Source organism: Chlamydotis macqueenii, chromosome 20 (assembly GCF_036417535.1).
Source record: "Chlamydotis macqueenii isolate bChlMac1 chromosome 20, bChlMac1.mat, whole genome shotgun sequence".
Lineage (NCBI taxonomy): Eukaryota > Metazoa > Chordata > Aves > Otidiformes > Otididae > Chlamydotis > Chlamydotis macqueenii.
This window is the reverse complement of record NC_141575.1, coordinates 12,528,540-12,556,234: the sequence shown is the minus strand read 5'-3', so window position 1 is coordinate 12,556,234 and position 27,695 is coordinate 12,528,540. Positions and strand designations below refer to the sequence as shown.

Below are 27,695 nucleotides of genomic sequence, written 5' to 3'. Positions count from 1 at the left end.
GTGGCGAGGCCAGGATGGAGACACGCCACCCCCTACCCAGCGGCTCCCCCCAGACCTGCGGGGAGGGCGCGGCAGCCTAGCGCCAGCACTGAGCCTCGCTGACTCCCACCCTCCACAGCGCCAGGCCGCAGGCGGCGTTCCCAGCCCAGAGCCGCGCAGCAGTCAGCACAGAGAGCGCACAGAGCGCAGCAAGGCACCGCCTGGCCCGCCAGGCTCCTGCCCCGCCCCCAGCACCGCCCACGGGGCCGAGGACGCGACCCCCGCCCGGCACCGCGGGCCCCACCCCCGGCGACAGGGCGGTCGCGTGGTCACGTGATGGAGCAGCAGGTCGCCACGTGGTGCCGCGCGTCCTGAGGTCACGTGACCAGCAGCCCGGGGCTCGCGCGCGGGAGCCTGTCCGGTGTGCGCGGAGCGGAGGCGCGAGCGGGATGGTTGTCATGGAAACGCTGCTGCCGCTCCTGCTCCTCTTCCCGCCCCTGTCGCCCACCCGCGCTGCTCCCGGTGGGTGCCCCGGCCCCGATCCCTGCCTGCTCCCCAGGCCGGGACCCCGATCGCCCCGGCCCTGCCCCGGGCGAGACCTCGAACCGGCCCCCCTGGGCCCCGGGTGGGACCCCCCAACCGGCCCGGGGAGCACTGGACGAGGCCCCGGTTCCCAGGGCCGGGCTGGGCCGGGTGACGGCGCTGGTTGCCAATTTCCCCGGCGCTGACGGTGCCCTCTCCAGCTGCCCCGGCAGCGGGGACCGGCCTGGAGGAGCGGCTCTTCCAACAGGTACGGGACCACTTCGGCTTCGAGACCCGCGGCAACGAGACCTTCCTGCAGCGGTACCTGGTCTCAGGTAGGTCCCGGGGCAGAGCTGCTCCCAGCCCTGGCACTATCAGGGCTTAAGCATGAGTGAACCACTGCTGCGCTGAGGCAGAGAAACTCTCCGTTCCCCCAGCGTGGTCTATGTCCTCTCTTTCTTTTCAATTTGTCCTTCTGGCCACGGGCCGTGGGATGCAGGGGTGGGCAGTGGCCTCTCCGGAGCCAGAGCAGAGTTGGGAGCAGCAGCAGCAGCCTTAACGCCTGCGCCGGGGGCTGGCTCTGTGCGTGCATGTTGGCTGCAGCATCTCTTACAAGTGCAAGTCAGTGCTCTGAATGCAGGAAAAACAAGCAGTGACCCAAACATTGCACTCCACCCATGGTTCTTCTGAGTGAAGATAACTCCTCTTGGGTCACTGTTTTGCGTTATTTAAAACCTTGCAACTTTAGATAGCTTAAGCCATGCTAAACAATGAGGGCTTCCAGCAAGGAGCCAGCAGTGTCTTCCTTTCTGGCCAAATAATGAATTATCTTCTGTGCAACAGGCAGTAAACGGGAGGAGACTTTTCTAAACAGCATGTAACTAAAACAGAGATTTCAATAACCACCATCACATGTTTTTAATCCTGCCTGTTTGGAGGAGTCAGGGAGAGATTTGCAGGGAGAGGGCAAAGGTGGAGCTGTAAATAGCAGCAGCCCAGGGCGCTGCCTAGCCTGGCACCTGTCTGCTGCTGCCTCATAGGCTGCCTGCATTGGGCCTTCATGTGCGAAATCTCACCTTCTTCACATCGCCTGGTCCTCTGCAGCTTGTTCAGCACCTGCACTCAGTCATATATCATAGAATCTTTAAGGCTGGAAAAGACCTCCAAGATCATCAAGTCCAACCATCAACCTGACACCACCATGTCCACTTGTCGTAGTTCAGCCCCAATCAGGACCAAGCTATGCAGTGTCTCTCTCTCTCACTCCCCGCAACCTCTGAGGGAATAGAGAGAGATAATATAAGGAAAAAGCCTCAAGGTTTGAGGTAAGGACTGGGAGAAATCCTTAAAGTTACCGTTACAGGCAAAACAGACTTGACTTGGGGAAAACTATTCATTTTATTGCTTAAAACAAAGCAAGATAATGAGAGAGAAAACAAGACAACCTCCCCCATCCCTCCCTTTTCCCAGGCTTAACATTATCTCTATCACCTTCCCTCCGCCCCAAGCGGCACAGGGGGGAAGAGGGAATGGGGGTTACAGTCAGTCCATCACACATTGTTTCACGCAGCTCCTTTGTTGTTGGGCTGTGAACTCCTCACATTCCTCCCCTGCTCCATCATGGGGTCCCTCCCACGGGCCACAGTCCTTTGTGAAACTGCTCCGACGTGGGTTGTTTTTACCATGGGGTGCAGTCCCTCCAGAACGGCTGCCCCAGCGGGCCCTCCACAGGCCACAGCCTCTTTCAGGCACCCACCTGCCCCAACGTGGGGTCCTGCACGGAATGCAGAGGATCTCTGCTCCTCCGTGGGCCTCCACAGGCTGCAGGAGCACAGCCGGCCTCACCATGGGGTGCACCAAGGGCTGCAGGGGAATCTTGGCCAGGAGCCGCATTACTGCTCCCCCTCCTTCTGCACTGCCCTTGGCATCTGCAGCCATTCCTCTCACAAGAAATCCTTCACAATTGGCTCAGGCAGACGCCTCCCAGGTTCTCTTCACTTCTCATCTCCTCTCCACTTCTTGCAGCCGGGCTGGGCCGAGTTGGGCCCAGTCACCGCCCGGCAGGAGGCCAGAGGGTGAGGGGTGCAAGGCCCACAAGGCTCGCGCCTCCCTGTCTCTGCCCATGCTCAGCTTCTTCACAACATCTCTTTTTTTTCTTCCCTGTTTTTCCCCTTCTTAAATAAGTTATCGCAGAGGCGTTGTCATGGAACATTCTGCTACCACTTGACTCGGCCCTGGCCAGCAGTGGGTCCATCCTAGGCCCAGACAAGTCCGCTGAACAAAAGGGAGCAACTTCCAGCAGTTTCTTACAGAAGCTACCACCGTAGCCTCCCCTCGCTAAATAAAACCAGAACACCGCTAAACCATGTCCTGAAGTGCCATGTGTACATGTTCTTTGAACACCTTCAGGGATGGCGACTCCACCACTTCCTTGGGCAGCCGTTCCAGTGCCTGATCACTCTTTCTGTAAATAAATTTTTCCTAATATCCAATCTAAACCTCCCCTGATGCAACTTGAGGCCATTTCCTCTCATCCTATCACAAGTTACTTGGGAGAAGAGACCAACACCCACCTCCCTGCACCCTCCTTTCAGGCAGTTGTAGAGAGCAATGAGGTCTCCCCTCAGCCTCCTCCTCTCCAGACAGAACAACCCCAGTTCCCTCAGCCGTTCCTCATCAGACTGGTGCTCCAGACCCCTCACCAGCTTCGTTGCCCTTCTCTGGATGCGCTCCAGCAACTCAACGTCCTTCTTGTACTGAGAGGCCCAAAACTGCACACAGTATTCAAGGTGTGGCCTCACCAGTGCCGAGCACAGGGCACAATCACTGCCCTGGTCCTGCTGGCCACACTGTTTCTGATACAAGCCAGGATGCTGTTGGCCCCCTGGGCACACTGCTGGCTCATGTTCAGCCAGCTGTCAACCAGCACCTCCAGGTCCCTTTCCACCGGGCAGCTTTCCAGCCGCTCTTCCCCAAGCCTGTTGCACTGCGTGGGGTTGTTGTGACCCAAGTGCAGGACGTAGCACTTAGCCTTGTTGAACCTCATACAGTTCACCTTGGCCCATCAGTCCAACCTGTCCAGATCCTTCTGCAGAGCCTTCCTACCCTTGAGCAGATTGACACTGTGCCCAGTTTGGTGTCATCTGCAAACTTACTGAGGGAGCACTCAATCCCCTCATCCAGATCATTGATAAAGACATTAAACAGAACTGGCCCCAGTATTGAGCCCTGGGGAACACCGCTTGTGACCGGCCGCCAACTGGATTTAACTCTGTTCACCACAATTCTCTGGGCTCAGCCATCCAACCAGTTTTTAACCCATCGCAGGGTACACCTGTCCAAGCCATGAGCTTCTCTAGGAATGAATGCTATGACTTCTCTAGGAGAATGCTGTGAGAGATGGTATCAAAGGCTTTGCTAAAGTCCAGGTAGATCACATCCACAGCCTTCCTGTCATACACTGGGTGGGTCACCTGGTCGTAGAAGGAGATCAGGTTGGTCAAGCAGGACCCGCCCTTCATGAACCCATGCTGGCTGGGCTGATCCCTTGGTTGTCCTGCACATTCTGGGTTAATGCCCTCAAGATGAACCACTCCATAATCTTCCCTGGCACTGAGGTCAGGCTGACAGGCCTGTAGTTTCCCGCATCCTCCTTCTGGCCCTTCTTGTAAATGGGCGTCACATTGGCAAGCCTCTAGTTGTCTGGGACCTCCCCTGTCAACCACAACTGCTGATAAATCATGGAGAGTGGCTTGGCAAGCTCCTCCACCACCTCCCACAGCATTCTCGGTGGATCCCATTTGGCTCCATAGACTTGTGTGTGTCCAGGTGGCGTAGCAGGTGGATTGTGGGGAGGTTCGTTCTGCTCTCTGTCCCCATCTTCCAATGCAGGGGGCTGGACACCATGGGGATAACTGGTCTGACTATTAAAAACTGAGGCAAAGAAGGCAGCCTTTTCCTCATCCTTGGTGACAATGTTCTTCCCTGCATCCAGTAAAGGATGGAGATTCTCTTTGGCTCTCTAATGTCTCACCATGCGCAAATTCATGCATCAGTTCAGCCCAAAGATATGGGAACACCAGTGAATTTTGATAGCACACCCTAGGCTGAAATTTCATTAATTAAGTGGCCCTTTCTGAACAGAACTTTGGGATCACCTGGTTTAAAGCATTGCATAACTTTTATTTATTTTCTTTGTGTAGTGTTAGGTTTTAGCTGTGTGTCCTGGGCAGAGCTGAATATTTATGAGAAACAAAACATTACCATTACAGTTCTGCTAGTTTACAAGTAGTTTCTTACCCAAAATTCCAGTGAGTAGTTCCTTTCCCCTCTGTTGCTGCTTGTGCAATACAAGACTTTTCAGATTATCAGCAAGAACTTGAAGGAGACTATTATTTCACAACCAAGCATCTGACTGTCTTGAGGTTAGCTGGCAGTTCCCCAGGATTTCAATCTAAAAATAGATACCTTTTTAAGCAACCTGTGTGATTTGGTTTTGGCTCCTGTGAATGGTTGTTTACTCCAGGAGCCATGAAGCGTATCACAAGAAAAGCCAGAGTAAGGATAGCACTTCAGTTTCCTGCCTGATATGCAAAGCAAATATGACATAGAAAGAGAATCTGTCTCTTTGTCAACAAAGAGCAGCAGTTTTGCTAATGAAAGGTTTAAAACCCATTTCCAAGCCAGATCCAACTTTGGCAAGTCTGTGTTGAGAATGCCAAGAATGAAATTCAGGCCTCTCCATTAATGGAAATGGCCTTGTGTGATGTGGCATCCATAGAACAACCACCCTTTGGGTGATGTGGCAATGTGTTGAAATCAACACTTAACTGACAGTCTGAGGTCTGGTTAAAGAAAGCTATTTATTATCCCTCTTACTTCCTGTGCAATTTAAGAGTAAGCTAAAATCAAATGTTTGTTAAAGTCAGCAGGCATGAAAGCAACTCTTTCTTAGATGAGCAAGTCATGGGTCAGCTTGTCCTGCCAGTCTCAATTTACCTTCAGTTATAAACAGAGGATGAAGCACATCATCTTCACATAATATATATGTGAGATATATATATATGATACATCACAAGAAATAAATAGGTATGTGTGGGTTACCTATATAACATATATCAGCATAGCAGCAGCAGCATATCCTGGGCTGCATCAAAAGCAGTGTGGCCAGCAGGTCAAGGGAGGGGATTCTGCCCCTCTGCTCCATTCTGGTGAGAACCCACCTGCAGCGCTGCGTCCAGCTCTGGAGCCCCCAACATCAGAAGGATGTGGAGCTGTTGGAGAGAGTCCAGAGGAGGCCACGTAGATGATGAGAGGGCTGGAGCAGCTCTGCTGTGAGGCCAGGCTGAGAGAGCTGGGGCTGTTCAGCCTGGAGAAGAGGAGGCTCTGGGGAAACCTTAGAGCGGCCTTCCAGTGCCTAAAGGGGGCTGATAGGAAAGATGGGGAGAGACTTTTTATCAGGGCCTATAGTGACAGGACAATGGGCAACAGTTTTAAACTGAAAGAGGGTGGATTTGGATTAGACATAAGGAAGAAATTTTTTATTATGAGAGTGGTGAGGCAGTGGAACAGGTTGCCCGGAGAAGTTGTGGCTGCTCCATCCCTGGAAGTGTTTGAAATCAGGCTGGCCGGGGCTCTGAGCAACCTGATCTAGTGACAGATGTCCCTGCCTACGGAAGAGGGGTTAGACTGGATGATCTCTGAAGGTCCCTTCCAACCCTAACCTTTCTATGATATGTGATTTACAGCTTGTCTCTACCTTAAACATTACAGCAGGAGCAGCAGAAAGATGCAGGCAATTCCCTAACATCCATTTTGTGGGAAAAGTGATCTGTGCAAGTGTTTTGGGATGAGTTGGCCTGAAAAGGGTATATAAATGGGAAGTAGCTCTCTTAGGGGGCAACTGTTTCCAATTGCCTTGCAGAACTTGCGATTTCAAGGATTTTCAGGCAGAAGTGGAAGTTCCAGGCCATGTGCTGATCTCCTGGAAGCTCTTATTTACCCCTGCTCAAATGAGAGGTTTCTGTAGCCTGGCCTTTCTAACACTGTTATGGCCCAGCTCAGGTCTCAGGGATCAGCCTGTTCACAGAGCTCTTGCCTAAACTCGCCAGAAGTAGAGTTATTTTCATGCTCATGGTTTTGGGTTTGGTAGTTTTGGTTTTTTTTTCAATTTGCTTCTGTCAATTGTCTCACTCAGAAAAGTTCTGGAAGAATGGATTTGGACCCATCTTCTTCTATACTGGCAATGAAGGTGACATCTGGGCTTTTGCTCAGAACTCTGACTTCATATTTGAATTAGCAGAAGAACAGCAAGCACTTGTGATTTTTGCTGAGCATGTGAGTATTTTAGTCATTGTGCATAAGTGAGTGTTTCAGTCATTATGCATACTATAGAGTCTTGTTCTGTTCAGTATTACTGAATTCAGCTTTCTGTAGGTCCAGAAAAATAGCATCTCTTGCCATGAAGCTGAGGTATACCTGCTGTAAGCTTTCCTCTTATGGTGGCAGCTCTTCTTTACTTTACCATGGCTTCAGAATTTTTTTTCCTATGCCTACCCAGCAATCCAGGATACAGACTTCTGTTTCAGTAAAACCTATGCCATGGTGTATTTGCTTTAGACCAGTGCTTTTGTAAGTAGTTTCCATGGGCCTCGGACTCCACACTGGGCTAGAGAGTTATTTTGTTTGGATAATATTTAATCTCTAGCTTGTGAAGTCCCATGCTAACCTTTCCCACACCCCTCTGTTAAATCTACTATTCCACAACTTATGCATGAAGAAATTACCCTGTTCCATTTTCCGTTTGGGGATTTCAGGAGAGAGACACATGCCGAGGCCCCACTTGGTGCCCACTGAAGTAGCTTGTTGTAGACTGTCCATCCTCTACAGGATATGTCCTGAAGGTGTCCAGTTGCCTTGCAGAACTTGCGATTTCAAGGATTTTCAGGCAGAAGTGGAACTTCCAGGCCATGTGCTGGAAGCTCTCCAGATGCAGGAGACAAGGCACTTCCTCAGTTATGAATAAGTTAGAGGACACCATGTGCTCTGTTATCGCTTCCCATTTGTGCACTTACCCAGTTCTATAGTGAGAGCAGAGGAGGCTCAGACCTTGGCACCAGCATTTTTGCAGCATATCTCTTTCCTTTCAGAGGTACTACGGGAAGTCTCTTCCATTTGGACTTGAGTCAACACAGCTGAAGAACACTGGTCTGCTTACTGTGGAACAAGCCCTCGCTGACTATGCAGTGCTAATTACTGAGCTTAAGCAGCAGTATGGTGCTGCAGACTGCCCCGTCATTGCTTTTGGAGGCAGGTAAAGGTTGTGTGCGTTCCCTCCTTTCTCTGCATCCTTTCCCAGCCACAGTCATGCTGTTATCATAGATCTGTTTGGCTCTCCAGCAAGATCTAAAGGTAGAGCTTTAAGCTATCTGATAGAGAGCAGATGCACCTCTGCCTGAGGTCATCACCACGTCCCAGTCAGTTCTCCCATCAAGAATTAGTCTCAAGTTGTGATTGCTTTGAAGAAGCACCACTGACTGGATGTTTCTTGGCATCTTCAATGTACAAGTCAGCCAGAACTGCAGAAAATGGGAAACTTCTCCTGCAGGATGAGAACATTTTTCATTGGAAATACAGAAAACTAATAATTTGTAAAATTTTTTTTCCAGGGGCCACCCAGCTTTTTATTAAACACAGCCTCTTTAACAACATCCAACCATTTTCATTGTAGGCTCCTTTATATTTCCTTTGTAACTCCTTTATAGTGCAACCTGCTGCTTGGTTGCTCCTGGTTTCCTAGCAGAAGTCCTTCCTCAAAGTGCTTGCTCTGTTGCAGCTCAGAGCTGTGATGATGTGATGTCCTTGTCTCTTGAAGGGATGCTTCCTTATAGGGATGCTTCCCTTTAAAATGCTTCCACCAAGTACAGGGCTTCTAAATCAGTTGTAGCATTTGACCTGACAGTTATCATTGAGCTTCCAGCTCACTGTGATGGTGGTGGGACTTTTCTCAGGAGTGTTTGTAGTGTGACTATCAGGCCAGTAGCAAGTGTAAAAAGGGCCAGGAGCTGTCCTGGGGTGGGGAGGTGGGAGAGGGGTTCCGCAAGACCTGCTAGCTGGGCTGCATGTTAGACTACAGCTCTCTTTGTATAAATCAGAGTTCAGTTACAGCACCCCTGAACAGCACTAAGCCCATGTGAAGAATACTGAAATATGGCAGTGTTGGAGCAGCACAGCATTTCCCATGAGAGGAAAAAAATATCCCTCTTCTATTGGTTATAACTTTGCCAATCTTTAACCTGAAATTACTTGTGGCAGGTTTCAGCTATTGTCTGTTTCCAAGACCAGAGTTAGAGAAATGCACATTGCTTTACATGTGGGTCATGTGGGAATGGTATTTGTCCATTTATCCAACAACTTGAGATGGTGGGGAGGGAGACTTGAATATCTGTAAGCCTGGAGTTAGACACGGTGTTACCTGCCTTTTGGGGATGTCATTTGCCACCCCCAGGAGTAAGCTCAGAGTAGCTCCACAAACATTGGCATATGAGTAACTTTAGTCACCTTGGGTTTATCTAGCAACCTTTGATGTATCTGCAGATTGTGGCCTTGGCAGTAATGCTACCAATGTGGCTTTGAGTTTTATTGTGATATTCGTTAATGTCTCCTATTCCCTCTATTTGTGCTGATCATCTATGCAGCTGTTATTTGGGGTGCCCAGGGAGAGTACTCTCTACTTCCCAGCACTAGAGAGGGCTACATGTTTTGTAGTGTTCAAGGACACCCTTTGTTAAGAGCCTAGCTCGTCTTTAGAATCCTGTATGGAAAATGTGTTTCCTTCCCCCACGGAACAGTGACAGCTTCACTTGACCCCCTCGTGGTTTTGTACTGAAGCTGTCAGGACACACTCATGATGGTGCAGAGTTAAATATTGAGGCAGGATTTATATTTGGCTGCAGAAGCAAACTAGGCTGCTGTGTTCCCACCAGAGCTGGTGTGGACATTTGGGGAAAGACCAGTAAGAATGTTGTGTGCTGCTCATTGATCTTTTTACATAAGGATGGCATCTACAGATATTCTTCTTTTTGCTTTTAGTTAGGTGAGCCTGTGACTGCTGGCCTGAACTTTTGAGTTGTTATGTTATAAGATGTCTGTTAAAGGAAATAACTCTTTTTTCTCTCCTGTGGCAGCTATGGAGGAATGCTGAGCGCTTACATGAGGATGAAATACCCAAACACTGTGGCCGGAGCATTAGCTGCCAGTGCTCCTCTGTTATCTGTGGCTGGGCTTGGAGACCCCACCCAGTTCTTCAGAGATGTAACAGCAGTAAGTAGCATCTCTTTTCAGGAGCATTGTTTTCTTCCTTTAAGAAGGTTGTATTTTTTTTTCCTTTTCCATGTGTTTAAGCAGAGATTTGTCTTCACAGCATCAGTGCTGGGCAGGGAACACAATTAAATGGGAACCCACAAGGAAAAGCAGCACTGCAAATGTGATGGCTGAACACTCCCTTAGCCCAGAAGTGTGACTATGATGAGCAGCACAACTTGGTTTCAGCACCTTTAGTACCACTATGGATTCATTTTCCCATTTCTAGTGACTCAACCATATACAGCCTGAAAGTTTTCCTTTGTGCCTGGCTGAACCCTCTTTGGATAATTTATTCTTCAAATCCTTTCCCAAAATGCTTTATTTTGCATAGATACCAGTGATTCATAGCAGCTCCTTAGTCCCAGGTTGTGGTTGCATTTTAATTAAGAGCTTGGAAATCTTCATTTCACTAACTAAAAGGATGCAAGGTGTCCTGGGTTCACTTAAAACCAAAATTTAAATGTGGCTTTCACATTTTGAGGACATAGGACACACAGGAAAGTGGTATTGCTTAGAACTGACTTATATTTAGTTTATAAGGAAAGAAATATACTACCTGGTAGTACTGAAACCTTCTGATGGTGTCTGTTTTGCCTCTTTCAACATGAATTTCTACATCTGGGTGACACAGATGGCTTCACATGAATTACCTGTATATGCAACTTGTGGTCTTTTTGCTCTTATTTACATGTATGAGAACCTTATTTCAATGCAGAGACTTACAGGACAGATAGCATTACCAGTAAGTGTAAAAAAAGAGATTACCATATGAAAACAAAAAATTGCATTTGAAACTTCAAGTGCATAAGAGAATAAAAGACATCTTGTCTTGAAATTATACATTTTAAAACAAAAAACGTAATACCACTTCATATCTAACAGGCCCTGTAGTGGTAATTCTTCCTTGGTTGAAGCTAATTCATTCTCAGAAGCCTTGTTCAGCTGAGCTCTATCTTGCTTCAGCTGTGAATATGCTGTGAGTCATTATACACCCCTGAAATTAGGGCTTTGACCTTTTCATGAGAAAAAAAAGATTCCAATTAATTTTAAAATATATTCTCTCTGCAGTGGTAAGTCGACCTTTACGCTGAGATCCTAAGCAAGCACTTTGTATTGTTTTCAAAGTAATTCCTTCCACCTTCAGTGTGCTTACGTAAAAGCAATCTATGCATCTGAAAGCTGAATTCAATTGCTCGTCTTGGTGAGAGAACACCCCTGAGAGCTGTTAATACTAATGAAGGCCCAAACCTTTCATGAAACATTGTGGGAACTCTCTCTTCCCATGAGTCAGAGTGTGTTGTCTCAAAGCAGCTTTCTCTTGTGACTTTTACTGAGCTTTTCCAGCTCACTTCATAAGCCCCCAGCTCACAGGGGAAGTGAGCAAAGGGCAGAAAGTTGATTTCGTGTAAGACTGGGTTATATGTGCCGACTGCCCTGCCTGTATCTGTGCAGAAAGCCCGTGTGTGAATACTACACATACAGCCACATACATGGTCCCGTAAGGTTACTGCTGCAGGTTACCTGCTATTCAGGCCATCAACTTCAGATCAGTTTAGACATCGGAATTAGGCGTGATTCGAAACAGTAAAGCTGGCAGCCTGGAGGGGGAACTTCCTTGGAATGGCTGTAAGGACTCCTGCCTCTGCTTCTGTGATGGCTCAGCTGAACTGTTCCGGGGTCCCTAAGGGTTGTGGGGGAGAACTGAAGCGGGTGGTGGTTCCTTGGTATGCCGTGCCGCAGCAGCTCAGCGTTGCCTGGTGGGGAACTCGGCCATCACACAGCCAGAGCAGGCCTGCTCATCTGTCCTAGGCTGATCCGTCCCCACACTCCAGTTAGAGCCCTTAGTAGATGAAGATCAATAAGCACATGCAGAAGGAGATTTGGAACCCCTAAAAGGATGCCCGGGTAAACTGTGGAAAACTCCGTAGTGATTTCTCTAAGCCTAACTGTCAGACACAGGCAGAGTTAGGAATAAAAGAAAGATCCCAGATCTATTTTTAATTGAGGCTAGGTCTTTGTAAGAAAAATGCTTAGCTAGTGATTTGTGGTTACTTAACCATTGCTCTAGTAGGGTAAGGGACCTTAAAAGAGCGCTAATAATTCTTATTATTACAAAGCACTGGTTGCCAGCAGATCTCAAACTTCCTTACAATCAGACAGAAGAGAAACAGTTTGGGTTGCTAGAGGCCTCTGTTGCACAAACAACTTGTTACACCAGCATTACCAGCCCCAGCTCTACAAACGTACCTTAAAGTGCTTTTTCAGGATCAGTAATGTTTTTCCTAAGAAAAAGGACCTGGCCTTCTTGGTCATCTGGCAGGTCACTGGCAGGCTTACGAAGAAAAGCAAGTCTTGGTTCCCAAACCAGTGCTCTGCTCCCCATGCATAACTGATTTCTCCATGGCTCCTTCTCATAGACAGAGTGCAGTTGGAAGAAATCTGTTGTCTGTTTAAAAAAATGAAAAAACAACAAAAAACTTCAAGGCTGAGCAGCCTGGCACCCTTTTCCCACACATGCCTGGTCATGGGTCTCCTCTTGCTGCTTTGTATTCAGTCTAGTGGCTCCACTAAGTGCAAAGTGTTTTGTCTCTCTCCAGAGAGACCTGGTGAAACAGTTGCTGCTTGATCTGCGCTGTGCAGACTGTTAGCTTCTGCTGGGACATGCTGATTGTCTGGAGGACAAGGCGGAAGCACGGGTGTCACTGCTCCTGGAGACGCAGATGAGGTTCTGACCAGTGGGCCAGTAACTCCTGTTGTCTCCCGGTATTTCTGGCAGTTCTTTCCAGTGCAACCTCCACACACATCTCCTCTGTGCAACTGTAATCTTGTGTCTTTTCTGTCCCTTCAGGATTTTCAGAAGTCCAGCCCAGGCTGCGTCACAGCTGTCCGCAAAGCCTTCCAGCAGATTAAGGATCTGTGCCTGAGCGGAGGTAAGGAGAGACAGCCCTGCAGACAGCTCCCCAAGGACAGCCAGCAGCAGTCCTAGCCTTGTGGAAAAAAGTTGATTCAGTTTTACTTCAGCTAGGTTTTCATTTCGTTCAGCTAAATCCCCACCTGGCTGCCCCTTTCTGCTTGCACAATTGATTTTTGATTTAATGAACAGTTTCAGTTAGTATTGAAATTAGTAACTGACACCAAAATGAAAGCATCCATGTAGGTATGGGCTTGCACAGTGTTAATGAAACTGTCTTTTCTGCACCAAAGTGCAAGAACACCTGCAGGTGCAAAACAGCTGCATTTTGTGCTGGTAGAGCCTCGTTTCACCAGATACTTATCCTCAACACCCACACTGTTGACAGCTGTTGAGGTGGGTATGACAACTGCATGGCTCAGCTCACTGGACATAGTTGAGAAATATTTGGAAGGCAATCTAGCTCTTGAAGCAGCCTTCACCAGCTCTTTCATCTCCAGCCTTGGACAGTTAGGTAAAGCCAAGGACAGAGACTGGTGAAGATCTCTGCAATGTCTCCGAGGTAGGCCAAACCAGATATTGTGGGCCAGTGCAATGTCTCCTGGGAGCCCTGCATGGTATTGGAACAGCCATGATGGGTTCTTGGTCTGTCTCAAGGCCTCGCTTGATCTGTGGTGCTGCATATCAGGGGCTGTGTGCCTCTGGCTAGTGTCGCTGCAGGAGCTGGTCCTGGAATTGCCCAGAGGAGCCGGGGGTCCAAAACCCCGTTTAGCTTTGAGTGACAGCAGGAAAAAACCTTACTGTTAAATAGCCAAGGTCCTCGAGGTCTGCCTGGGGCCACACTTTCTGCAGCGGGGTGGATAAGGTGGTCATGTTTAAGGGTTAGGCTCTCGAGTGAGTATCCAGAGACAGGTCCCAGGCCTTAGGTTTCCAAGTAAAGACAGCTGGGCTCTGGTGGGCAGTTTGTAGAATACAGTAGGAACGGACAGGAGCTGTGACCCAGAACGTGGAGGATGAAAATGAAGGGAGCAGCTTTCCCCAGCAGAAATTGAAAGGTATAAGTGTGCCTCTTGAAGAAATCTCTTCAAAGACAGATTTCCAGCCGGCCTCTCTGCATCACATTGAGGTTTGGAGGCACGTCTCAGGAATCCTTTGTGTCTGTAAGGAGTATTCTCACTTGGCAATTCTTACTGCAAATGCACCCAGCTCCTAAGGAGCTCTTTTTTTTTTTTTTTTTTTTTTTCTCTCCTCCCCCTGCCAGTTCTTTCTTCCAGCTGTTGAATCCCGTTGGGACCTGTACGCTGTACCCTGCATGAGAGCTTGCCTGGGGAGACTGCCCTGCAGGGCACAGCAGACCCTGGAGAGGGAGCTGCAGGGGCGAGGAGGAGGCAGCCAGGCAGGGCACCCACGGGGACAGGCTGGTAGCAAGCTGCTCTTCTCACTCTGCCAGCTGGGACTGCTTCTGTCCCACTGGGTGCTGATTCCTCTGGGCTCCTTAGGGAGGTGTTGACGGCTCTGTGAGGGGCAGAGTGCAGGCTGTGGGCCACACAGGGTTGTGAAGCTGCACAGGAAGGCTATGCCTGAACATTCACGAGTGTGTAAATTTAGATGTAATGTGTTCTTCCCACTAGAAACCTCATCTGTGTGTTATGGCATCTCCTTACTCCCGAGTGAAATAAGATGCTGAAGCTAGGTATTATTTTCCTCTTTTGAAGTTTGTGCCTTTCATTTTCCTTCCTTTTGCAGCCTACAGTGAAATCAGCAGCAAAATGGCTATGTGCAATAAGATCTCTAACAAGGAGGATGTTTACCAGCTTTTTGGGTTTGCCAGAAATGCCTTCACCATGATGGCCATGATGGACTACCCTTACAAAACTGATTTCATGGGTCATCTCCCTGCCAATCCAGTGAAGGTGAGTACCAATGCACGGGTGAGAGTTGCGGTTTCTGATGTGCACCTTGTGACTGCATAGCCTGGGACACTGTCAGACACGCCATCGGTGGTGATGGCTGGGCGAGATAGTGGTGGATGTTGCAGCGCTTCCACTCTGACAGTAAAACTACATGTTCTAAACTTCTCTGTGACTGCAGTGTTTGAAATGCACTGCCATAAGGCTCATGGGGAAGGGTTTGCTGGAGCCACTCCTACTCTGCTCTGCCTTTACCTTGCACAAGCCTGTGCAAGCTTGTTGACTTCAGCTTTTAAACATTAAAAACCTGTTGATTTTTTTAAAATGTAGTTTTGTTGGAGCCCACCTCGGCACACTTTCAAAGATGTATTTTTCTTGGTGGGTAGGGATGGAGATCTAAAAATCAGACTCCTTTCTACATATTGCCCAGGAAGGTAACGTACCTTAGAGGATAGTGCAGAGAAATGTCTGCTGCTCTGGCGACTGCAAAACCTGTAAACTTTCAAGAGAGATGGAGATGGCAAAGTCTGGGAAAGGGGCCTGGTTCTCAGGGGTTACAAAGACTTCTCAGACACCAGCTGCTTTTGAAAGGTCTCAGCTTTGATCCCAGATCACCAGTTGTTGCAGTTCTTGGTTTCTTGTGGTGTGCATCCAGCACACCTCACTGACGGGACTTTATTTGCCCCTGGCCTTGTGGCATTTAAAGTTCAAGTCCTACCTGGAGGAAAATGTTTACTGTGCAAGAGGTCATACAAGCTACACTGCACTGGGACTCAGGAGATGCTGTCTGTGGTTCCACTGGGCATCCAGTCCCCTTCTAGGGTCTGTTTAACAAGCTGTAAAATTGAAATAATTAATCTACTTTCCCATGAGAAGGGCATTAAAAGATTCTGTTGGTAGGAGGAAGGAACTGTTGTGTATCACTGGGGCCTCTGCACAGCTGCTTAACTTGGTAAAGGAACTGCTTGTCCTAGCCCTGTCTCCCTATTTATATGTATTTTGTTGCTAGAAGGGAGGAGAAAAACCCCGAAAACCTGTTGCATTAGGCCCTTGGAAAGCTTCTGAACCATAAAATGCATAAGTGATAATTTTAGTGAATCCTCCAGCTTGGTCCTTCCATGGAGTAGAGATTTTTAACTATCCTGTCTGCAATTTGCCTGTAATATGTCTTATCCAGGTCGGCTGTGAACAAATCCTTGCCCACACAGACCCAGTTCAAGGCCTGGCTGCTCTTGTTGGTGAGTTAATAGTATCAGTTGGTCTTTTATTTAATGCCCTGTTTTCTAGAAGCGCCTGTAAGTAGAGCTGTTGCATTGTGTGTGGGTTGTGTATTGTGGGAGCTGGTACGACTCCGATCTCCCACTGGGACGTTTTGCCCCATTTTGGCTTTGTCTGTCGGGATGTCCTGTGGTAGCCCTCGGGTTCATTCTCTCGCCTTTCCAAACTTATCCTCGTCAGGTTTTTCAGCCATTGCAGCCCCTTAGCCTGTTGAGTGTCTGGATTTCTAAGGTACTTAGTTCTTTTCTAAAAGTTTACCCAGTGCATGTTCACTAAAGGAAGTTTTCTGGTTTGCTTGTTGAGGACAAGGTTGTCATCACAGTGTCCTATGGTCTTAATCCAGTGGCAAGACAGTCTTAAATACATCGTATATATTTATGTCTGTGAGTACTTAACTTGTGAGCCAGCAGTATTTGTAAGGAAATTATTAGAGAAAGAATTCAAAGCTCTTTTGAAGACTTCCTTATAAAATCTTTCAAGTCACTTATCAGAAAAACAAGTTCTGAATGACAAAAACTTGATTTAAGGAATTCTTACGGGTTTAATGCAGCTTAGTAGGATTGGGAACTGATTTTTTTTTTTTTTAATTATGTATGTCACCATGATAGCGCCAAGTCAGAATGTACCAATTCCAAATCACTGCTAAAGATACTTGTCTTTCAACTAGAAGAGTTGTTAAAATGCTAATATCTTGGCAAACATTGCCAGATCTGCTTGACGTATTCACATGTTACTTGTTTTCTGAGGCCCAGTGGGACTCTTGTTTCTTTGTGATGAACAAGCTGAGGGTAGATTTCTTCCTGCCCATGGGTGAGCACTTTGTGTCCCCCTCCATCTCACCAGCTGCATTCATCTGGGGCAGTTTAATCATGCAAGAGGCATGATCCACCAGAGCTTGAGGCAGGGGACTGACTTTCTTCCATACTCGCCCCTCTGCATCATACAAGAAAACACTGTCTTCTTTCTGCATGTGCTGCAGCGACCCGCCTCCGGCTAAGTAGAGTGTAGACTCATGGGCTGTGATGCTGAATTGGCAGCAGTTGAATGGGGGTAGTGTTAGTGTCGTCCACTGATTGCTTACAGGGCAATAATACTCCGTCTCGTTGACGTGAATCCATTCTTCCGCCTGCAGAGAACCAGACCAGCACTCACCATTCCTGTCATGCCTTGAGTGGGCATCACTGTCATGTCAGGCTCGCTTGGTTCATGATAAAGGAAACCAATGTCTCAACATCTGTTTGAATACCATGGGGGTCAACTGAGTAAAATACCAGAATGGCACGGCTTTAAAGGAGTTTTGGTCATCTTGGAAAATTAGAGGAGTGAGCCTGAGCATGGTGGCACAGGGATCTGCTGGAACTAGCATAGCCCAAGTGCTGCCTGCTGTCTGGACATTTAACACAGTACAAAGGAAATAATCTACAGAGGGCTATATTGCATTGAATTGTGGACAATAACTGAGTTTGTGTCATCAGGAGGAATATGATGTCAGCCTGCATACACAGTTTCTCTTTATAGATTTCTATCCCTTTTTCAGTGAGCAATTAAGTGCTCTAAAATACCCTCATTCCTTCAGAAGAAACCATGCCATAGAATCATAGAATCATAGAATCATAGAATGGTTAGGGTTGGAAGGGACCTTCAAAGGTCATCTAGTCCAACCCCCCTGCAAGGAGCAGGGACATCCCCAACTAAGATCAGGTTGCTCAGAGCCCAGTCCAACCTGGCCTTGAATGTTTCCAGGGATGGGGCCTCCACCACCTTTCTGGGCAACCTGTTCCAGTGTTCTATAACTCGCATCGTGAAAAATTTTTTCCTAACTGCCAATCTAAATCTACCCCCCACTATTTTAAAACCATTACCTCTCGTCCTATTGCAACAGGCCCTACTAAACAGCCTCTCCCCATCTTTCTTGTAGGCCCCCTTGAGGTACTGGAAGACTGCTCTCAGGTCTCCCCGGAGCCTCCTCTTCTCCAGGCTGAACAGCCCCAGCTCTCTCAGCCTGGCCTCATAGGAAAGGTGCTCCAGCCCTCTGATGATCTTCGTGGCCCTCCTCTGGACTCGCTCCAACAGGTCCATGTCCTTCTTGTGTTGGGGGCTCCAGAACTGGACACAGTACTCCAGGTGGGGTCTCACCAGGGCAGAGTAGAGGGGCAGAATCCCCTCCCTCGACCTGCTGGCCACGCTTCTCTTGATGCAGCCCAGGATGCGGTTGGCCTTCTGGGCTGCAAGGGCGCATTGCCTGCTCGTGTTAAGCTTCTCATCCACCAGCACTCCCAAGTCCTTCTCCTCAGGGCTGCTCTCAATCCATTCCCCGCCCAGCCTGTATTTGTGCCTGGGATTGCCATGACCCAGGTGCAGGACCTTGCACTTGGCCTGGTTGAACTTCATGAGGTTGGCACAGGCCCACCTCTCCAGCCTGTCAAGGTCCCTCTGGATGGCATCCCTCCCTTCCAGCGTGTCGACGGCACCACACAACTTGGTGTCATCGGCAAACTTGCTGAGTGTGCACTCTACCCCACTGTCCATGTTGCCGACAAAGATGTTGAACAGGGCCGGGCCCAGCACGGACCCCTGAGGGACGCCACTCGTGACCGGTCTCCACATGGACATCGAGCCGTTGACCAACACTCTCTGAGTGCGGCCATCCAGCCAATTCCTTATCCACCGAGTGGTCCGCCCATCAAACCCATGTCTCTCTAGTTTAGAGAGAAGGATGTCGTGCGGAACAGTGTCTAAAGCTTTGCACAAGTCCAGGTAGATGATGTCTGTTGCTCGTCCCTTGTCCACCGATGCCGTCACCCCGTCATAGAAGGCCACCAAATTGGTCAGGCACGATCTGCCCTTGGTGAAGCCATGTTGGCTGTCACCAACCACCTCCTTGCTCTCCATGTGCCTTAGCATGGTTTCCAGGAGAATCTGCTCCATGACCTTGCCAGGCACAGAGGTGAGGCTGACCGGCCTGTAGTTACCCGGGTCTTCCTTATTCCCTCTCTTCCAGTCATCGGGGACCTCACCATACCCATCATCGTAAAATCAGGCCAGGCCCTGAATCTTTACACTTTGAAATAGAAATTGCAGAATGATCTTTGAAAACTCACTTCTTTTGGCTTCGAGGACTGGGATTCTCCTAGAGTGAGCCTTTCATTCCCTTCAGGTCTCTTGCCTTCTCCCCAGAAGGCTGGGCAGAGCTTTCCCTCCTCTTTCAGAGATGGAAAATCCAGGTTTGAAGATAATTCATCTGTGTTCCAGGACTGGAGCCCATCTTTCCTAAAATCTAGGTTAGTGTCCTTACCACAGTCCATTCCTCTTCCTGTCTGCCAGTGTTTCGCCCTCTCTCAGCTCAAACAAGGGAAATTAGCTGGTCATTGTGTTTGGGGCAGGTGGGTGACCAGCTTTTCCTCTGTTAGCTGGCTGCACCTCCACTATTTGTTTTCTCTACTTTAAAAAAATGCTTTAAGCAGCCTTTGTACTCTAGCAAATAGAGTGTGACAACTGGGCACCTTCTGATGCGCACAACTGTAATGGCAGGTATATTTTCGTAAACTTATTGGACCAACTTGCAACTGTGCCAGTCCACTAAGTGACCAAAAATGAAGTTGTTCCTGGTCAACCTGTTGGAGTAGAACAGTCAGGGCCTAGCAATACAGACACCTCATTTTGGATCAGCTTTGAGATTATAAAAGCAAATTAACTTACTCTTTTTAGTGTCCTTCCTCCAATGCAGAAGATCCTGTCCCTGACTGTAGCCATCCCGTGATCACAGCGGGTGAAAGCCATGGCACTGTTGCCAATCCAACATCGGAGGCGAGGGAGGTAGCTGTAAGTGTCTCGTAAGGTTTTGCCTCCAGAGAAGCCCACTAGAAGGAAAGCAGGGATGTCCTTCATCCTCTCTGACATACAGCAAACCTTCTGCAAACATTAGCAGAGCTGATTTTTTTTCTTTAAAATACCTAAGAAGATCAGGTTTAAAATTTCACACCGTTCCGGAGAGCTGATGCATTGTGAAATTTTAAACCTGACCTTCGTAGGTATTTTAAAGACAAAAAAAAAAAAAACAAACCAAACATTTCCAATTCTTTCTGTAAATAGTTTTCCACAAAAGATTTTTAAATAAAGCTCTTGGGGTATTTCACATGTAACCAGGAACAACTTTATTTAGGGTATCTCCTTCCAGTACACACAGTCACAAAATGGTGGTTTGAAAGAAAGGCATTCAAAGATCTTTGAACTTGGGATTGTCAACAGAAGGTCAGAGCCAAGCTGCCAGTGCTGTGTCAGCTTTTTCTCTTTACTAGGCACTCACTAGTGTTTTTCAGGGGTGCATTGTACAAAGCTCCTTACAGAAGGAAGGTGCTGCTAGAGGGAAGGGTATATGCTTCCAGCTGCGTGCCTGTTGAATTCCGGCCTGCACACAGAGTCTCTGCAAACAGGGAAGATGATATTTCAGGTTGACCATAAGCCCCAGCTCACCTGGGCTTTGATGCTTCCTGTACGTGGACACTTTTTCTACATGGAGCTTGTGTTTAAATTTTGTACCAAAGTAATGTTCTTAATTCTTCAGTTTGCTTGGGCAGGGCTGTAGGCTGGCCAAATCAAATTTGCAGTTACCCCACCCGTTTAGAAGGAAATGAATGCTGTAGGTAGGTAAGAACTTACACCCAGGGGGTATAGTGTTATCCAGCCTAGATCGCTACGGTATGTTTGAAGAGGCAATTTTGTCCTTGCTCTTAGGTAGGAATCAAGACCAACAGAAGTTAAGTGAGCTGCCTGTGGCACCGCGGGCCAGCTGAATCAAAGCAGGGACTGGAACCTGAGCCTCAGCTGTTCCTCCAGCTGAATCATTATTAATCTGTGCTGCCAGTGCAGGAGCCCTGCTGTCAGTGGGGTACACATCTGGGTAGGACAGCCCCTGTGCTGCTTTCCCTGTCCTTGGGGCCTCGGGTGTGCTGTCCAGCACAGAGAAGTGCCCTTCATTGCAACTGCGCAACTGGAGTTAATCTGGACAAGATCATAACGGTGATCCCAGCTGGTTGTAAGGGGTTTATAAAGCAGGGAGCCTACAGTGATGGCAGACTGGCCCAGGTCTTTTAGCTGCGGAGGCAATAACAAAAACAACACAGTGCTTTTCCTATGACAAACCAAATATTGGCTTTCAAGTCCAAATTCGTAGCTGCAGGAGGTAAAGACCCTACAACAATTTCCTGAAGTGTTTAAACCCATGCTGCTTTATTGTTAAACATCCTGCACCACCTACCAACAATCCCTGTAAACACTGAGGATCCCTTGTAAGGCAAGAGCTGTACAGGCCCAGTGGATAAGAGGGTAAGAGCCAGTGTTGTACTTCTTTTTGCCCAGATTAACAAAGCAGCGCAGTAGGTTAGTCCCACATCTTCTATTCAGATTAATCCCAGGGTTTAATCCCATCCCCAACGCTGTGGCAGCCTGCTCCTGGTTTCCCTCTTCAGAGAGCAGAGCTTTGGGATTTAGCCAGGATTGCAAGGTCAAAGGCAAGCAGGGGTGTGGATTGCAAGCAGATGATGTCACCTTTAATATCTTGGAAATAAAATAATTCCTGCACAGCAGGAAAGAGACACTGGAGCTGTGGGTGCTACTACTGTGGGTGCAGGCTTAGACTGTGACATTAAGATGCCAGAAAAAATCAACAAAGCTCTATCACCTGAAATACAGAGTATTCCCTTGTGGGTTGTGCCTGCGTGATCAGCAATAGGCATGGGGAAAGGAGCTGCAAACTCCCACTTGTTTGCAGGCTGGTACAATTCCATGGTGCGGGTGAGGGTCCCCAGCAGTGTCACACCACCCACGGCGAAGATGCAATCAGACAGCACATCCGCATGGAAGCGTGTCCGCCTCTCCAGCATGCTGGTGACTTGGAGCCAGGAAGTGTTGCGGGGATCAAATCGGAAAACCTAGGATCACAGAGATGGGTGATGGTTAGCAGAAGGCAAGTGGCTGGCTTGCATCTCCTGTGGCTTCAAGAACTGATAAATGTTTTTATGGCTATGACCTGGACAGGCTCAACTTCGAGTGCCAGCCAGCTGACAGAGCAGTACCTCCCCAGCAGAGCTGGAGGCTCAGTTACGGCCTTTCTGCGGGTCTGAGGGGGTCTGGGAATAGATTGTGCTCCCAGCTTGCAGCAAGCCAGATGTGAGACACATTGGCTTAATTAAATACCTTTGTTTCAAACACCAGCTGAAAACTGTTTCAGTGAGGTTTAAACAAGCACATTTTACATCTCTGCTACTGTTTGTGTAGTAAAGAGAGCAGCTGAGCTTTGCCCACTGCTCTTGCCAAGGAGGAGGCAGGAGCAGCTTTCCCCTCCCCTTGTCCCTGGTGGCATCACCACAGGAGCACAGCACCTCTGCTAAGGTTGGGTGTCCACTTATATGTTGTTCAGCAGTAAATACCTCCTCGAGCTTGTTTTGTCAATCCTTGTCAGAAAGCCCAGATCACTGAGCAAGGGCAGCATCTGCAGAACTGCATGCGGTGAGTGCTGGGCTTGGGCTGTAGCACACCAGCCAGTGCTGCGGCCCCGCTGCTTCAGCATCCTCTGCTCCACTGCTGCTGAGCTGCCTCCTGCCTTCAAGGCAGTGGAAGAGAGCTGCTGTTTGCAGCGGTACTGCTGAACCAAGTACAATGCTGAAATAAGCCCCCTGGGAGCATCGGAAAGAAAAACATGCTGGTTTTTCTACTAAGCTCATTGAAGCCATCTAGAAAAACATAAAATCCTGCACAAGTCTTTTTACTTTTCAGGCAGAAGGGGAAGGTACTGGGATTTGTCAGATTTGCCTTTCAAGGGCAAAAATAAGGAAGGAGCAGTTCTCAAGTGAAGTGAAGTGAGGCTTTAACCACGCCTCCCAAGTGCAAGTCCCACTACAGCAACAATGGGGACAGGGTGGCGTTCGTGGAGTTGTTTGATTGACTGATATGGACCTTGCTGAACCTGCACTGTGGAAGCTGTGTACAGATTAGGATGACAATTTACAGCAGGAGCAAGGTGGGACCAGGACAGAACCTTGCTTCCCAGAAAGGTTGGAAGCTGTATTCCCAAAGGCTTTCAGCACTGCACAGAGCGCTAAGAAATATGAAGAGATGGGAGAGCTGTGGTGGGCAAGAGGAATGACTCCCTCCCTTCCTCACCCAGCCATTTTTCCAAGGGTAAAGGTTTCTCATGTCTTACCTCATTTGATGGCTGCTTTCCTGTGGGATCAAATCTGCACTGCCCCCCGATGACAAAGAGGAAGTTATTGATGATGGTGACACAGTGGTTGTACACCGGCACACAGAGGTCCCCGACCTTGTGCCAGGTGCTGCAGCTCTGGTCTGCAGCCCACATCTCTCTGCACACACAGTTGTTGGCAGTTCTGCCACCAGCAACAAGCAGCACAGTGGAACCGGAGCGGAGGCTCGTGCTCTGGGTCTGCAGGACTGGCTGAGCATACAGCTGGGAGTGGTAATTCAGAGCCTCCTGCAGGTACCTGTGGCAGCCTGAATCCAGCCTCATAAGAGGCATTTCCTGGATATATCTCTGCAGATCCTGTAAAGGAATGAGAGGGAATCTTATGCGCCTTAAAATATCTGCTGCAGCTTTCAGCCGTGTGTGGTCATGCTGCAGCCAGCTCACAGCAGCTCTGAACAGCTCCAGCTCACTGCATCCCTCGGTGTCGGTCCTGTCTAAAATTTCACAGAGGGTTCCTTGGTCCATGTCTTTCAAGGACTGAGGATCAGCCAGGAGCTGCTTGCAGTGCTGCTCAACATAGCACATGGCTTTCTGTCTCAGCTCTGCTGGGCCAAGTTTTTTAGCAATGTTAAGAACATCCATAAAATTCTCACAGTTCAAGCAATCCTCCAGAAAGCGAAAGCACAGCTTTATCACCTCCCGAACCAGGAGGGTTTCTGCAGCTTTGAAGGTCTCCTCAATATTCTGTAATGAGAGGTCTAGTTTATTGGAGTAAATGAAGTTGAGAACGTTCCTCAGCCCAGCAGCACTGACGGCTTTCAGCTGGACGTTGCCATCCGGGCTCCCCACTCTTGTCAAGTTTCCAACAAACAGGATCTTGCAGTAGTTACTTGCTGACGCTAAAATGATCTTGTGGGCTGGAAAACAAACCCCTTCTGCCTCCAGTGTCACATCGCACAGTGCGCTCTGCAAGCGAAGGCTGCTGAGCCCTTCCAGGAGTTTTGCCAGGTAGGTGTCCGACACGAGCCTTGCTGTGGCCTGAGAGCTCAGCGGCATTGCTCTGAAAGGTGCGTAGCTCTGGGGCAGCCCCAAACTCTTCACTGCACACACTGGGCAGTCTTCTGCAGCTAAACCAGTAGTTTCATGCTTCGAGGGAGCTGGGCTGCTCAGGCCACAGAGCCACCCAAAAGGCAGTAGCTGTTCCAGCCTCCCTTGTCAATAGCCTCTGCCTGGTGCTTTGCAGGCACAGAATGCTGTGTGCCTTGCAGAGCTGTTTGGGGGCCGTTTGCAAGTGGAGCTGTTGGTGCTGGTTATTGCACAAAACCTGCAGCGTGTGTGGATTTTGCCTGTGGGTTGTAGTACTGGCAGCAGCGACAGCCACTGGCATAGCCGCATTCCTCTCCTCGCTAGCCTAGCTGGTAACTACCCATCTGCACAAAAAAGCAGCTCATTCTTCAGCAGCTCCCCCAGCTATGCTTCGCTGGGCTACCCGGTCAGGTGCTCTTTCATCTGGGCAAGCCTGCACATGCTGGCTTTCCCTTCTTGAACAACAGTCAAACAAAATGCTGTCTGTGACATGGCACCCTTGACTAAATTTGATGCTTTCTGACAACAGCTACTTTCAGGGAGGGGGGGTGGGAAGGTCTTAGCAGTTGTGTCCCATTCAGTTTGAAGCATTCACCTGACATCCTGCACATAGCCTACTCTTGGGTGTGTTAGGGGTTGGAGGCTGGGGCTCTCCTAAGGACTAATGAGTAATTCACTTGGCTTTTGGCACGAGCAGAGAGCATCTGGGAGCCTCTTCCTCATCGTGGATACAGCAAAAACAAAGGATATTGTGCATCCAGGCTTGAGACCATTGAAAGTTTTGGCATACAGTTAGGATTGTAACCTAACACTGATGTAGACCTTTACGTGTTTGCCCAGCTGGGATAGCTACCCTTCTGCTTGGTCTTGGTCTTGGCCATGAGGCTCGTGTGAGAGGCAGTGGGTGAGACAGCAGAGGGGTACTGACAGGTTGGCTTTACGCTGTGTTTCCACCTGGCAGGGGTGTTTTACAACTCCTCCGGATCTGCACAGTGTTACAACATATACCAGCTGTACCAGTCCTGTGCTGACCCCACGGGCTGCGGCATCGGCCCAGATGCTGAGGCCTGGGACTACCAGGTAAGGTGTTGCAGACAGCAACAGATTTCAGCTGCTGCCCTGTTTATCCCCCCACCCTTGACAGCTCTTGTATCTCTCTCAGGTTTGCACCGAGATCAACTTAACTTTCAACAGCAATAACATGACTGACATGTTCCCTGAGATGCCCTTCACAGAGGCCATGCGAGAGCAGTACTGTCAGAGCAAATGGCACGTGAGGCCACGAGCACACTGGCTGCAGACAAACTTTTGGGGAGGAGGTGAGTTGTGCTGGCTGCTCGTCCCTTTGCATTACCCTGTAGTTGTCCGCCTGTCCGTGGGGATAGGCACAGCACACTAACAAGTCCTGGCAGAAAGTTGCAGCCTTGTGCTGACTTGAGCCAAACAAGTACCCTCTTGAGACAGAAGTGGGAAACCTAAAAACTGCGAAGAATTTGCTTTATTCTCCTGTGTTTTCTCTTCTTGGCTATGCTTGCTGCAGTAGCCAAACACATTTAGGTAAGTGGGCAGGAAGGAGGCCACTCAAATGTTATCTCTCTGAATTTCAGACCTGAAAAGTGCAAGCAACATCATTTTTTCAAATGGAGACTTGAACCCATGGGCTGGAGGTGGGGTAAGCATGTGCACTCCTGCACATTGAGCACAGAGAGCAGCGTTTTCCAGGTGATATACTGCTCCTCTCTCCCTTTCAAAGCAGCACTGGCGATTCATCTTTAGCCCATGTGAGTTTCTGCAGTCAGCTGTTTTATGCTGAACCATTCAGGAGCCTCAGGACAGTAATGGTGGACACATTGCATAGAGTCCGTCAGCCAGGAACACTGATGGAGCAAAGGTGGCTTCACTAGTGGAGCTGCAGCAGGAGCCTCCTTACCCAGCAGCTGGGATCTGACCCACAACCGCCGTGTTTCAGTGCTGGCAGCTGAGTGCTCCTTGCTGTCCCCAGTCTCAGCATACTTCATGAGACCACACGGTTCCAGTAACTCAAACCAAGGCATATTTTAGTTTAGGGTCAACAAAAGTTCAGAGTGGTGGCAGAGCTCTATTTTGAAACTTACAACCAAAAATGACCCAGAGCTGGATTTTGAGTTAGTTGAGCTCCTGATTGTAATGCCAGAGTTCCTTGTTTTAGGCTGGCTTGGCAATCCCAGCTGCTAAAGAAACAGGCTGCTTGGGGTGCATGGGCCTTTGGGAGCCTGTTACTTCAGACCGCCTGTAGTGGAATAGGCTGACAGTTTTCATCATGGGGGAAAAGCCTTCACCTTATTTGAGACAGATGATTTGGCTCATTAAGGCTGTTAGCCTTGCACACATCATCAGCCGTACCGTCCTCAGTCTTGCCCAGCTCGTCTTCCAGTTTTCATAACTGATGTCCAGTTCTGCCCCATAACTTGGTGAGAATTTGTTTCTGCTCCTTCTCCTTCCAGATAAATAGCAGCATCAGTCCTTCACTGATTGCACTGACCATTAAAGGAGGCGCTCATCACCTAGATCTCCGGTAAGTGCTGAACTCTTCTTCGACTGACAAAATCCTACTGCCCTGGGTGTTCAATCCTTAGCTAGCCACAGTCCAAAGAACCAGGTGTGTTACTTAAAGAGGACTGGATCCCAGGCTGTTGCAGCCTAGCTGTGGAAGAGCAATTTTATTCCCTAGTACAGGGCTCTTACAGCCTTCATGGAAGCCAGGGTGTGCAGAACTTGGCACTAACCTCACATACTTTCATTAGAACACATTCTTGCACAGGGATTGGCACAAGCGTGCGATAGCCTCTGGCAGTCAGTCATGTGAAGTACTCCAGCGTCTCTTGGCATGAGCCATCATCCTTGAGGCCCAGAGCAGAGAGGGCAGCAGTCAGTGATGCAAGGGCACTCCGGCCTGCCTCCCAACCTCCTGATGGGTGCAACACTGGAGCTTGTTTTCCAGGGCATAAATATGAAGTACAAAACTGATAATCCCCGTCCTTCAGTTCTCTGGCTTGGCTTTCCCTGTGCAAGAGGCAAAGAGCTGCTGCCCACTGAGTAGCTCACACTGCTCTGCTTTCTCTAGAGGACAGAATCCAGCTGACCCCCCGTCTGTCACAGAAGTGCGCAAGCTTGAAGCAAGCATCATCAATGGCTGGGTGAAAGCTGCAGGGATGGAAACAGCACCGGAGAAGCACTCAGGAGGTTCAGCAGACAGACGGCTGTGAATACGTCCATCCCACAGCCTCTGGCGAGGGTGTTGGGATACAGAAAGACAGCAGTCTGCTGAGCTGTGCCTGTGCCACTTGAGAAAGTTATCTCCTCTGCCATGACAGTGGAAATTCACCCTTCTGAAGTGTCCCACCTGCTCCTAATCAAGCATCAAAAGAAAAGCAAAAGGCCAAATGACTCACTGAAGCCAAAACCA

At 48.9% G+C, this 27,695-nt stretch overlaps 2 protein-coding genes across 2 annotated transcripts; one reads left to right on the top strand and one right to left on the bottom strand.

Annotated features, from left to right (window-relative positions):
- The first annotated feature begins 372 nt into the window (after positions 1-372).
- DPP7 (dipeptidyl peptidase 7) lies at positions 373-27,695 on the top strand. The gene is made up of 13 exons (XM_086763750.1): positions 373-501; positions 723-836; positions 6,698-6,837; positions 7,650-7,813; positions 9,687-9,822; positions 12,713-12,794; positions 14,522-14,688; positions 15,863-15,923; positions 25,212-25,330; positions 25,413-25,569; positions 25,858-25,922; positions 26,734-26,804; positions 27,354-27,695. The coding sequence occupies exons 1-13, from the start codon at positions 429-431 to the stop codon at positions 27,493-27,495; spliced, it is 1,491 nt and encodes a 496-aa protein (XP_086619876.1). The 5' UTR covers positions 373-428; the 3' UTR covers positions 27,496-27,695.
- On the bottom strand, positions 16,509-24,229 carry LOC104473386 (kelch-like protein 9). Its single transcript, XM_086763751.1, has 4 exons — positions 23,165-24,229; positions 21,644-21,893; positions 19,663-19,823; positions 16,509-17,089 (listed from the first exon to the last, which is right to left on the bottom strand). Exons 1-4 carry the CDS (start codon positions 24,218-24,220, stop codon positions 16,694-16,696), a joined length of 1,863 nt encoding a protein of 620 aa, XP_086619877.1. The 5' UTR covers positions 24,221-24,229; the 3' UTR covers positions 16,509-16,693.